The sequence below is a fragment of the Eubalaena glacialis genome, chromosome 6 (genome assembly GCF_028564815.1).
Source record: "Eubalaena glacialis isolate mEubGla1 chromosome 6, mEubGla1.1.hap2.+ XY, whole genome shotgun sequence".
Classification (NCBI taxonomy): Eukaryota; Metazoa; Chordata; class Mammalia; order Artiodactyla; family Balaenidae; genus Eubalaena; species Eubalaena glacialis.
Genome location: NC_083721.1, coordinates 14,765,092 through 14,779,257, shown reverse-complemented (window position 1 = coordinate 14,779,257; position 14,166 = coordinate 14,765,092). Strand labels below are relative to the sequence as shown.

The 14,166-nt window shown below is 36.1% G+C and overlaps 1 protein-coding gene and 1 non-coding gene across 2 annotated transcripts; one reads left to right on the top strand and one right to left on the bottom strand.

Annotated features, from left to right (window-relative positions):
* The first annotated feature begins 2,056 nt into the window (after positions 1-2,056).
* LOC133092920 (keratin-associated protein 15-1) lies at positions 2,057-2,503 on the top strand. The gene has a single exon (XM_061192699.1). It carries the CDS (start codon positions 2,057-2,059, stop codon positions 2,501-2,503), a length of 447 nt encoding a protein of 148 aa, XP_061048682.1.
* A 10,802-nt stretch (positions 2,504-13,305) lies between these two features.
* Positions 13,306-13,378, bottom strand: TRNAG-CCC (transfer RNA glycine (anticodon CCC)). Its single transcript has one exon. It is a non-coding gene; the product is annotated as a tRNA-Gly (tRNA).
* Between the last annotated feature and the right edge of the window lie 788 nt (positions 13,379-14,166).

Sequence of the window (14,166 nt, the reverse complement as noted above, 5' to 3'; positions counted from 1 at the left end):
GTTAACTTAAATTGTTTTCAGGTGTTTCTGACAAGTATTATAAAATTTCTAAAATAATGGTCATTTTTTTGTTGTTGTTTTTCTATGACTTGTATTCCACCTCTGTGTAGTAGGCTAATGAAGATTGACAACCTTGAAGAAGAGGAGATATTAAGAAGGTTTATCTTTCTGTGGCTTCTGTGCTGTTTGATTTGTTCATTTCATAGAAAAACATTTCCCTTCTACTTTTGAACAAAAGTGCTTGGGTACACAAACCTCCATTTTGTTGAGAAAAAGATGCTCAAAATTACTTAATATCTGATCTCATAGAATATTCTTCCACAGAAATAGCTTATATAAGAGTGGATGACATTGAAGCAAGCAAATTCAATTTAGCTGAGTTAAATATTTATATGGATGTTTTGATGTTCAATAATTTATTAACAAAACAGGAAGGTTTGGAATCTACTAGCATGTTTTTTTCTATTCATAATTAAGAAGCCTAGTAAATAAGAATTGTTTATTACAGAAATGGAGCACGTATTTTGTTACCTAGTATATGCAACATGATTGAAGACCAATTTGTCTACTCAAAACGTTCAGACTCATAAAATCTCCAGTTTGGAAGGGAGTTTTGCAATTACCTTCAGTACTCTACCATGTTGGAATTCCATTTACAATACCTTTTTAGGTGGATATCTAATAAGTGCCCCCAAGATGGAAATCTCAGTTACCTGCAAAAGTACCTTGTTTTAGATTTTTAGCTGAATCTTTCCTCAAAACTTCCACTTAGTAATTTCAAGTCTTCATAGAATGAGTCTCAGGTCATTTCCATTGGACAATACATCAGTTTTTTAAGATAGATGTCTTAAGAGATTTGCCTATACCCACAGGTTATCTTAAGCCATCCCCTGTACCAGGCACTACTCTATTTATAGTTAACGATGATGAACTTTATGGGAAAGTCTAGAAAAATACTTATACTAGTCCTCTAGGCAGAATATATATACGTCATTTGATATGTTTACCACATCAGAGGTCCCAAAATGATTCATTCTCTTTTTCACATTATCATACATTTTGATACCCTCCACTCTCAGTTCAATTTATAAAGATCATTTGTAACTATGAATTTTTCTAGCTTGATCTTTCTGTGAAGTTTACCTGGGGTAGACACTTTCCTAATTTCTTGATTTTACTTACCTTCTGTAATAAAAATCCCACTCTATGAGTGAAAACTAAGGGAATAAAAGCCCATTTTTAATGTATACTGCTTATCATTTACTTCTCAGTAACATAAACACCACCAAAAATTACTTAAACTTTATGGGGATAGAGATTTTTTTGAGAATTAAATTTATTGATGAGTTCTTTCAAGAAGCAAGTCAACTTCAGAACAAAAATTTCTTGACTTAAGTATTTTTATAATGTAATCTTCAAAGCACTCCTGCAAATACTGAACCCTTACTTTTAAATCAAAAACATGCACACAAGAGCAGCTTGGGTACCTGTGCTATAAGAAAACTAGAATGTAAATGTGTTAAACATGCATTTAATGTTTGTACCAATTGAGGATTGTAAGTGGGTTATTTCTTCTATAAGGTACACAAGATTTGGGAGATGGAGCAGATATTGAGGGTTTCTTTTTCTCAATTTGGTTGCTAAACTTTGAACTAAATAAATGTCCCCTCGAGACTACAAAGTAATTTTTAGAGCCTTAAACACAACAAAATTCTCACTGTGTTACCCATTCAATACAATATCTTTAAGGATAGGATGAATAAAACACCAATCTTATAGGTACAATTATAGTACAATAACATTTTTGCTTCATGAACAATTACTTTGAAAAATGAATGCAATTCTTTCATTTAAAAGTTCACATTCATAAAAAAAGGTCTTTGAAGGTTAATGCATTTCATTTTGACTAGAACCTAATTAAGCATTCTTATTAAAATGGGCACATGCTCTTACACACATTGCTAGAGTACGGTATATAACTGTCCAGTATAGAAGGTAACAGTCACACTCACAAACTTCCCTCTGCAACTCAGTTGAACTTAGAATTCCTGACAACATGTCTTTCAACTGCAGCTCTGGAAACTTCTCCTCCCTCTTACTTGGAGGTTACCTGGGGTACCCAGTTTCCACCTATGATTCTTTCTACCCCAGCAATATAATCTACCACCCCCCCAGCACTTTCCAGCTGGGCTCCTCTCTCCACGGTGGTTGTCAGGAGACCTTCTTTAAGCCCACCAGCTTCCAGACACTCTGGGCTGTGACCAGATCCTACCAGACATCCTACTTCCATCCAAAAAATATCATCTTCCACAGTCCCTGCCGAACAAATTACACTGGATCTCTCGGTTTGGGAAATACTGGCCTTGGATCTTTTGGTTATGGAAATACTGGCTTCCAGTCTCTGGGGTGTGGATCCAGCTTCCGCTGTCCAACTTACTTTTCTTCCAGGAATTGCCAGTCATCTTGTTACCAACCAGCCTTCAGCTCTCGCTTTTTTGGATAAATTTACTGTATGTCTCCCGTTACCTCATGGTTATATCTGCACTTTATGAAACTTTAGCACTCAGCCTCTCCAACATCTTTGATTACTGACCATCTTCAACACTAGGACTCGCTAACACAGTCCTCCCAGAAGTAACAAAGTAACCTTGGCCTGTAACCTTTTCCAAATCAGACATATGAGATATATCTTGAATTTTCATTCCTATGTCAATGCTCTGAATCATTTCTGTTACTATCTTAATAAGATTCTTATTTTCCTCCTAAGATTCTTTCACTTAAGTGTATTTCAAATAGATACGACATTTAAAATAAACTTATTTCTCTAGCATGAATTATGGCATTACATTTTTTTATCCATATGGTACACTTAGTGAATGCATCCAGTACCTTCAACTGTCTTCATTAGTTAAACATCTTGTTGTTGTTGTTTTCTTTGTTTCATATGTTTCATTAATATTTTGCTGGGTAGAAAAGAGGAAGTTTAGAGAATCTAACTATATGGCATATCTTATGTCTTAACAGATTTATATCCCTCAATGGGTGCATTTTTTCATCTAATTGCTTTAGAAAATTTTGTTTTTAGGTAGGCATTCATTGAAAAATATTTATTGTGTCCTGGTTCTAGACCAGGCATTTATGCGGAATGAAGACATAAATTCCCTGCCTTCACGGAATTCACACACACACTATTTTAACTCACTGCCATGTAGCAAGTGCAAAATGGTGATAAAAACATGTTTCAAAGGGAACACAAAGAACAGGAACTTCAAAGAAGGGTGAGAATATCACACGAAACTCATTATTGACAATAGTACGTGTAAATTACCAGTTCATATAAAAATATAAATCTTGCTGTTCTAATGTGTTTGTTGTGGTCCTTTGAGAAATAGCTGCTATCTAGGATTCGACATGACAGATATTTATTGGCGAAAATACCTGTCCATGAAAATGGGGAGGTAGCTGGAGAATTCTGGGAGATCCAGCAGACAACAATGCAGGTCTGAACTCAGTGAACGAAAGAGGGAAGGAAGGAAGGAAGTTTGCATTAGAGTAATCCTCTTCAGGCAGTTCCAAGAAAGTTTTGGTAAGTCACCGGCAAGTCACAGAGATGGGTCTGCCTGAGTATCCCTGCCAAGTTCAGTCACTGGCCGAAAACAGGGCACAGTATGACCTTGGCATAAACGCGGGGGTAGATTCAGAGACTGGCAGCTGGGACTGTAAATCAGTTATGCTCCCTGCAGTGGGAGATATGAGAGCTACATTTTTTTTTTTAATTTATTTATTTTTGGCTGCGTTGGGTCTTTGCTGCTGCCCGCGGACTTTCTCTAGTTGCGGCGAGCAGGGGCTGCTCTTCGTTGTGGTGCACAGGCTTCTCATTGCAGTGGCTTCTCTTACTGCAGAGCACAGGCTCTAGGTGCACAGGCTTCAGTAGTTGTGGCAGGCGGGCTTCAGTAGTTGTGGTACGTGGGCTCAGTAGTTGTGATGCATGGGCTTAGTTGCTCCGCGGCATGTGGGATCTTCCTGGACCAGGGCTCGAACCCGTGTCCCCTGCATTGACAGATGGATTCTTAACCACTGTGCCACCAGGGAAGTCCTGAGAGCTACATTTTCATAGCTTCCATGTTCATGAAATTTATTCTGATTTCAAATAAGCCGAAATAATTACAAATAGTAAAATCATAACTGAAAACAGACTTTTCCATGAATTAAGTTCAATATACTTTATTTTACTTTCATCAATCAAAAAAATTAATTACTATATTAGACCCTACATAGGACTCACTGAGTGAAAGTCAAACCTTACAACTGAATGTGAGAAACAATTGAGAATAATTGGATGGCCATCTTTGATTTTAAATGCAAGTGATGTATTAGACAGATTGGACCCAGTAGGGCATAATTAGGAAAGTGCTTCATTTTTCTCCTGCTATGGAACTTCACTCTTGACCTGCCGACTCTAACTTCCCTGAGTTTCTGAATAATACCTTGTGCAGCTCTATGATCACATTAAGATATTAAGAAACATTTTATTCCATATTAGTAGTTAAGTTTACTCCAGTATAAATTAAAAACCAGTCTTACAGCCATATTAAAGCCCCTCCCTTTTTCCTGGGTTCAAGCATGTCATGTGATTACGTAGGCCGCCTGTGACCTGGAGGGGCCCAATCATTTTATTTACCCACTTTGCTCTCCCTTGTCTTCCATTTATGTGCTCCTCCTGGCTTCTCTTCTTCAAGCCAAAGAGAAAGGATGGGAGGAAAGGAAATGACAGCTGAGGCCATCTGTCTCAACCTGCTTTAGACCACCTGTGTCAGCATGAGCTAGTTGATTCAGGAAACTTTTCCTGGGAAAAGATGAGATTAAACCAATAAATCATTTCACTGTATGCTTCAGGAAACTCCTGTAGTATTGAATACAACTGTCTACAGACCTGAAAAACAGCTCTCTAATTAAGCAACAGTTAACTTATCAAGAGACTCGTGTTTGTACCCTCTCTTTGCCATGCCCATCAATTCTAAACTATCAGCTAATAAATTTGCCCAGTGCCAATCAATTCTGTGCCTTGAAACCATCTGAGCCCAAGATCTCACTTCTAATGTCTATCTATAGAGACACAGCTAAACGCCTCAATGCAACGGCGTTCCCTTTTCTGCAGGAAGTTTGAATACACTTCGTTTTACTTAGTTAACAGATCATCTGGTGATATTCTGAGATGTTCAAAAGGGACATCAAATGTCTTTTCACTTAGCCAGTGCTAAGTGTTCCCTATGGTTCTGTCTTTGCTGTTGAATATCCTCACTTATCACTCATGTCTGAATACTAGCTCTTTTCTGGTGGTATGTTTTCCAGAAACCACCGTCTTACCACCCCGCCCCACTCCCTGGGACCCTCTGCACTGAACCATTACCCTGACTGCACACACTTCCATGACTTCTCCTTAGCTCCTCACCCTCAGTTCCTGCCCACCACCAGTGGTGCACCCACCCAGCTTTCCTCTGCTAGGATCCATTTGCTGTGGAGCCAACCCTCTTAGCCTAAAGGAAACACACACACACTTGCTACACTACTCATGAAAGCAGAGTCTGGCAGCACGCTTCCCATGGGCAGAATTTCTTTTTCTCTGAAGGTCTTAATTGGTTGAATGAGCCTGCCCACATTAATGAGAGCAATCTCCTTAAAGTCAACTGATTATAAATGACAAATTCATCTGCAAAATGCCTTTACAACAAGAGCAAGACAGTATTTGACCAAACAACTGGGCACCATAGCCTAGCCAAACTGACACATAAAATTAACCATCAGAGTCTCCATTTTCAAGAAAATCTGGGCTCACAGTTTCTGTTTCATAAAAAAATATAGTTTAAATTACTGCACAAGACTGAAAGCGAGAGTAAATTAAAATTTTACTTATAAGCAATCTTCCTCTCAGTTTATAAAATTATTTTCATACTTTTTAATAATCACTTTCTCAGATTCTTATGTCTAATTTGTAAGAGAGATTTCTAGCACAATTTCATGATCACTCACTAGAATAACTAAGTCTCAATAAAATGTCTATATTTGTTCACAAAAATAATTTCTTTTCTGCTAATGAGCCCTCTGGCTTCTTTAGTGTGGTTCTGCTAAGAACACAACTCTGACCCAGCTGTGCGCAAGAGACTTATTAGGGCAGAAGGCAATGTTCAGAGAATTTATTTCCAAGATCATTTTTAATCTATTTGCTCAACTTATGCTATTTCTGTCATCATATTTCTCATATTTGCTTCATTCATTTGCTTCTTTCATGCCCCTGTTTTTTGTCATGCCCTTCTTTTATCATTTTCTACTTTTCTGCTTTGTTTCCTGCACTTTATACATGTATTCATTCTCTTCACAGTTTCCATAACTTTTGGCACTATCAACATTTAGGATGGATACTATTTTGTTAGGATAGGGCTGTTTTGTGCATTGTACGATGTTTAATAGCATCCCTGGTCTCTTCCCACCACCATCCCCTCTTCACCCCGGTTGTGACAAACAAGTATGTCTTCAGATATTACCAAATGTCCCCTGGAAGTGAAATTATCCCTTGTTATCAGAACCACTGATTTAGATGTGTATTCTGAGAATGAGCTGTTTTGGATAGTTCTTAACTGTGAACACTGGACCTATCCCACATTTGGGATAGGGCTAGAACAGTAAAAATGCAGTAGTACTTTATTTCATGGATTAATGAGGTGTTATGAATGATGACTACCCAATAAATATATTTATACTTCATAAATCTAAAATAATGTTGAATACTTACTTGACAAATATTATTCCACTATTGCACATAAATATAGTAGTTGTGATTATGTTTACCACTATCACAATTATAATGATCTGTTCAAATGCAATTAGAGAAAAGAAAATGGTATTTTTGTGACAAGCTTCTCAGCTCTAGAATGTCTAAGTTGGGATCACACCTATTCTGATCATCCTAGACCAAAAAGTAATAGTAAGACTTAGTTATCTTCTCACTCTGTTTCAAATAGTCAAGACCAATTGAGGCCAATCGCTGGTTTATAGACTCTGCTGCAATACCTCTTGGACATTCTGAGAGCTTTCTTCAATTTGTCTGACTCATTCTGTGTACTCCACAAAAAAGACGTCAACTTTTTAGTATCTGCCAGCAGTGATGAAGTTGATCATAAACCACATTTCTTCAATTTGAGGCTTTGAAGCTGACATCATAGGTTTTACTCTCTAAATATCTCAACATCTCAATTCAATTCATCATATGGGTACTTTACTATGAACTTCTTTAGTTGTATCTACCAAATATTTCATGCTAAATATTTCATCTACTCAAAGAGATTCATATTTCAAATACAAGAAAACAAGTTTATTTAAACAAACATTTATTTGTTCCTGCTATATGCCAGTGTTTATGCTAGGTCCTGGAGAATACAAGTTTAAGTAATAATGTAATGAAACTGACCCACAGCTATCAACAATACTGTAAACTAACTATAATTTTAGTTAGACTGATGTAATCTCACAAGACAAGACATGAAGATTGGAAGACATTTCCCAGAAAAAGTAAAGCTCAAGGTAGGACTTAGAAGATAATACATTTGAACAGGCAGATTAAAGTCACAGGAAATAAGACAAGTGAAATAGGCAAAGAGTATGTATGAGGATACTCCCTTGCCTTTGTGTGGAAAAGAAGCTTGAGCTTGAACTAGAAAGGTTATTTGGCCATGGGTATCATAGTTACAAATTTAGATTATATTATATAAGAAACTGGAGATCAATAGAAATTTCTGAGTAATAATTTTAGAATTGCATTCTGTCACCTCAATTTAATGTGCATTTTGGGGGGCAGATTTTTAAATGAGAACTTTCATTTGATTGTTTTAGTCAATATTTTTTTTGCAATATATTTGAAATTCACTTTTTTTTCTCATGTTTTATCATTTGGAATCATTCTGGCCAGAAAGGTATTAGAAATATTTTGTAGTTAGGGGGTTATATCCTTTTTTTCCAACTCTTGCCAACTTGCCTGAAAGGAAGCCCCAAGACAAGAACTGTATCTTCTTCATAATTTGTTACTTTCAGAGTATCATTTAATAAAATGCTAACAATTGATTCACTCTTCTTTTAAGGGAGCACAGCACTTTAGTTATAAATTATTTATTAAATGCAGAAAACTACCTTGATATCTTCTGTCCCTCAGAAGTTGTCTTGATCGACAAAAATCTCTGTTATTTCCTGGTGTTTCTGACATGTATCTTATTATGTTGCAGACAGGTCATGCTTCCTGATGAACAGGAGAAATTTTCGGAGACAGAGCAATCCTCTCAAAGGAACTGAATGTTCCATCTCAGAAGCAGCACATATTTCTTATTAATGACAATTTCAAGCATGCTTGTGTGTAAGGACGTTTTGAACAATGTCGCTCCATTAATACCAAATTATATTGTTAGGCTTTTATTGCTGGCTGAAAAAAAGATCACAACGTTTAAAAAGTTTCATTGTAGACAAAAATCAAAATTAGTTATCACAATTACAATCATTAATTCATCCACTTTTATGTTACTTTTAAAAGCAGTAGTCTAAATTTTGAGGTCTTTCATTTTTAATAATACATGTTATAACAATATACTCTTAAAATCCATAACACAAGACAAAGAGTTGAGTTGGGTATTAGTTCAGTTTTTTGTTTGTTTGTCTGTTTGTTTTTGTTTTGTTTTTAAATAATGTACAGAGAAGTCAATTTGCCCAAGATCATACAGCTAGTTAGTGATGTATTATAAACTCAGTTTTACTTTTAAAACTTTATCTTTTTAACATATCACTCAATGCAAGGAGTAATAATTAATTAATTAATTTAAAAAGAACACATCCTGATGATGGTGAACCATCACAGTCTTCTAGGTAATAAAGGATCTATTTTCCCTATTAATATTTTCTAAGCTTTTGACATCAAGGAAATACTGAGCATTACATTTTCAAAGGCCTTGAAAAATGTAGCATTTTGTTATTAAGAATCTATGCCATTAACAAATTGCATTTCTTCAAATTTATTTTGTAAAGCCCAGTAAAAGGTAAAATGAATGCTGAAAAACACTCTGAATAATTATAGCCGTATGCATGATGAGTATCTAAGAATATTTTTTGAGTAAGTGAAGTACAAATTGAGAAATGATGACATGAAAGAAGTAGTGTGGAGAAATGGACAAAATTGCCTGCAATTGAAGAGAGGCTCTATTTTACTTAAATTGTGACACCTCTACACAAAGACAAGAGTGTTCATGCAGAAGACCCAAGCAAAGAGCAGGCTTTCTTACATATGACACAATGCAGTCTCATTAAACCCATGTAGCTACCACGTTCTCATAACAACTAAATTAGAGATTTCCAACTATTATGAGATTGACTTAAGTAATCGAATTTCACATAATTATAGAAGGAACACAAAAAGTACCAACAAAAAAATTAAAATTATGAAACATTTTAATTTGCTCTTTTGTATGTCATGCACAAAATATTTTTTGCTGCCTATTGAAACAGAGGAATGCAAGTCTGTAATGATAAATTCTAAATTGCTTAAGCTCATAGTACCAGGCCCCTGTGAAGCAGTGGTCAAGTGAATGAAAATTCATTCTAGCCCCTTAAAAATTATGAAATAGGCCAATTTTGTACAAATTCTGAGGATTTAGGATTTATTTAGTTTGTTGATTCTTCACCTCAATCCCCAAAGTTGCCTTATATTTCAATGAGTACACATAACTATTCATTATTTGTCTATAGTTCTTATTCTGTTGCATATACAACCATTTAATATATACAACCATTTTATATTTATATATAAAATGAGCTCTATTAAGAATAAAAGTGTTTTCCTTTTTTAAAAGTGTTTTCTGAAACTAATAACACTAAGTAATAGAGAGAGAGAGAGAGAGAGAGAGGCTGTTTTTATTGAGAAACTGAGATCCTGAATATCCTCTGAGCTCAGTTATGGTGGAAGTATGACCCATCTCTCAGTTTCCACATCTTCTTCTTGAGAAATCTACTTAATTTTTTTTTTCCTTTTAAACCTAGTTATCAGGGGTGATTTTTTCCTGACATACAAACTGGTGACTCTTGGTGACTTACCTCCTAGCCTCAATTTCTTCATTTTTATAATTGAATAAAATCTTGTATTTGGCAGGTTTAGACTAGGAATTAAAGGAGACATTATATAAAAAAAAACTTGTTATCTAATGGAAGGTGGCCACAAATGTAAGGTCCTTCCCTGTATTATTTTTACTAGTTTTAATTTATATGTCCTAAAGTCTGGAGATTTCTTCAGTGGATACTTAACCCTGAATGTCAACAGTGTAGCAGTCACTGTTCTGGCCTTGGGTTTACAAAATGAAGAGACATAGTTCTTACCCTCAAACAACTTACATGGCAGTTAGAAAAATTGTAGCAGAAAGAAAGAAAATCCCCATGTGTATTTAAGTGCATTAGAAACAATAGACTCCATCTAGCACAAGAAGAAAATTGTTTTCAAGTGCTGGAAGAGTAAAATGGACACTTTGCTTAGGAATTTTACTATTTCTCTTTCTATGTATGAGTCTTTAAAACTGTATCCAGAACAGTATCCAGAACTGTGTCTGCTCTTCTACTAGCAGATTTTCCACACCATCCCTGACACAGTGGCCTTCACTATGCAGGCAGGGCAATGGGAGACAGGGAAAGTTCTTGTAATATCAGAGCATTTCAAATATGTGTGACCCTGACGGATACTGAGAAACACATTTTACTTCAGAACCTATTTCTCCTACTTTCTTTCTCTCTCTCTCTGTATGTGTCTCTGTGTATCTGTGTGTGTGTGTGTGTGTGTGTGTGTGTCTTACTCTCTCTTAAAAACCAAACTTTCAGAAAAAAATGTGTGAGATAACTCTGAAATTTTTTTCCCATCCCATCCTATCCCATCCTATCTTTTTCTATTATTCCTCACTAGAAGAAGTACTGGTCACTATCAAGAAATAGATTTTGTGACCCATTAATGATACAAAACTCACATGTAGAAATTTTGCTAAGGATATTACCCACATGGGAGTTACTGAAGCAGCTAATTCCATGTGCTTCTACTTAACCTTATCTCAAACATTTTGCATTATTTTATATAACATCCCACTATCTCTCTCCCAGTAAGTGGAACAAAATTCCTATTAAACAATGGTTCTACCACGGGTCACTAGATGGTCATAGAAGAAATCTTAGATTTCTGGACACGTTTTTTCAGATGAAATTACAAAACCTTAGATGGAAAGATAATTTAGGACAAAATCAAAGTTGCTATTCTAAAAGGAGTAAATAACAATTAGGAAAGTATATTGATGCAAATTTAAATCAATTAAAAAATAACTCACATATATCTCCGCTTATATTTGTAATCAAGACATATTAATCAAGTACATATTCAAGTTTGAATTATTTCAAGTAAAACTCTTAACAAAGCTTAATGTTCCTTAATTTTCATATAGTGTTTTACAGTTTATATGGTACTTTAATACACACACATTACATTGTGAACACCATCTATTGTACTATAGAAGATACAGGTACTTACTACTTTCTCAAAGATATTGCATTACAATGTCCTCATAATGGAGAATTTGCAGATTGCCAGTATTCAAAACCAGAAGAATCCCAACAAAAGGGCCAGCACATTGATTGGTAAGTCCCACACATTCAGCCATAGGTCCTGGACGCTCATGTATCAGTTGCAAGGTGACCAGTTTCTCCACCTGGTGAGATATCACAAGGGATCATAACTTAAAGATGGAAACCCAGGGGATTCTCTGCTCAGATCGTAAAATCCATTTCTGTAATCCCACTATCTGGCATAAATTCTTTGTCAAGAATGAGACATGGAGAAAGTTTTGGCTGGATACACAGGGGCTGAGCACAGATAGCAAATGGCATTGCAGAAAGAATCATGGCAGCCTTCGTGGATTTGGGAGCCATCTTGAAAAGCATGAAGAAGAGAAGAAAGTAGCTTGGATAGGAAGAATGAAGGAGAGAAGCTAAAGGTATGAGGAAGAGAATAAAGTGACTTGGATAGGAAGAATGAAGGAGAGATGCTCAAGGGAACCCTAAGGACCTGACTGAAGTTTCCAGAATGTCAGTTGATAATGGTTCTGATGCATTCGTTTTTAGGGAGTGGTCTGAGAAAGTATTTCACCCAGTATTCTAACCTTTGTGCCTTACTAATGGATGTGATGTCCAACCATGATATTTGGATGAATCTATCACCTTAATGAAACTGCAGGCAGAAATGTCACGAGCATTAATATTTAGTTGAATTTCCTAGGAGTTGGTGGTGAGGGAGACTTACTTATATGTTATAAATCTAATAAAATACTTCATTTTCAGAAATCTTTTATCTTTTTAAAGTAATTATTTCACATAATTTTAGCCATTAATTCTCAAAACACTGAATTAGAGTATGTGCCATGACTAAGCATCTAGGGCAACCTGAACTAACTGGATGCCTAAAAAGTCGGCCTTTAAAAATAGTCTGATAATACAGTTTTATCAGATATTTTTCATCTTATAATTTAATCTAATTGCCACCCACCCTTCTGGAAACCTTTTAAGAATATCACATATCTTCAGAGTAACTGTGGGAAACCAAAAGAATTAAAAACTGACACCTCTTGCCATTAAGATACTTAGAATCCAATTAAGGAAGTAGATATGCAAGTAAAACGTTAGAGCAAGTGAGTCAGAAGGGGTTTCTACATCAATCAGTCAATCAGTCAACATCCTTTGACCTGTTATGTGTCAGACATGCTGGGTATAGAATGTTGAACAAGATAGAGAAGATTCCTGACTTCGGAGAGCTTACATTCCACTGACATTACCAGGTCTAGTCACTAGAACAATAATAATTCAAGGCGCTCATGCCAATGCCGATTTTAGCATCTAGACTGACTCAAAACAATCACAATACAACCCATCAACTTGTAACAAATAAAACGTGTAACGTTAAATACACATATCATGAGAACAGAGAAAAAATGAACAAGTTGGTGAAATCTGATTGCCTGACGCAGCCCCTTCCCCTGCCTCCATACTAGTTACATGTCCCATCCCCATTTTTCACCTCCATGACGCTTACTGACATCTACAAACTTTCTTTTTATTTTATTTTTTAATATTTGCTTACTTATTTGGCTGCACCAGGTCTTAGTTGTGGCACGCGGGATCTTCGTTGCCACGTGCAGGAATCTTTAGTTGCGGCATGTGTGCTCTTAGCTGTGGCATGCACGCGAGATCTAGTTCCCTGACCAGGGATCGAACCTGGGCCCCCTGCATTGGGAGTGCAGAGTCTTAACCACTGGACCACCAAGGAAGTCCCTACAAATAAACTTCATATTTGATGTCTTTTCTCTTTTTTTACCTGCTCACTCTTTGTTGGCCACAGCCACTTCCTATCTGCTGAAATGCTAAGTTAGTGGTCACCAATGCCCTGCTAGTGATCAAACTCAGTATTTTTCTTCTCATTCTTAAACTTACCTGGCCTTCCTAAACTGTGTCATAGGACCATTTTTCTACATTCTCTTGAAATTCTCTCTTCCTTTGAACTTCTCGTGAAACTATTTATTTTATTCTGTGTCATTCAGATCTCTCACCATGCACCTCACCATAAGTTCTCCATTCCCATGTCCTTCTATCCAGTCCTCAAATGTAGGCATCTTGCAAGATGGAGTACCATGCTCTCTCTTTTTTTTAAGCTCCATATTCCCTCCCAGGACAATTGCATCTTCTTTCACGTTTCCCACTATCAATTTTTCAGATAATTTAAAAATTTGCATTCAAAATCTTAACTACTTTGCTAAGAAAAGTCTTGAATGTCAACTAATTCCTAGATATCTCTTATCCTCTTGCCATATAGTTTTTTTTTTTTTAGATCTTTTGATATGGACCATTTTTTTAAAAGTCTTTATTGAATTTGTTACAATATTGCTTCTGTTTTATGTTTTGGTTTTTATGGCCCCAAGGCATGTGGGATCTTAGCTCCCCGACCAGGGATGGAACCCGCACCCCCTGCACTGGAAGGTGAAGTCTTAACCACTGGACCGCCAGGGAAGTTCTGTCTTGCTATGTATGTTAACCATCAATATCTCAAATGCAGCTTGT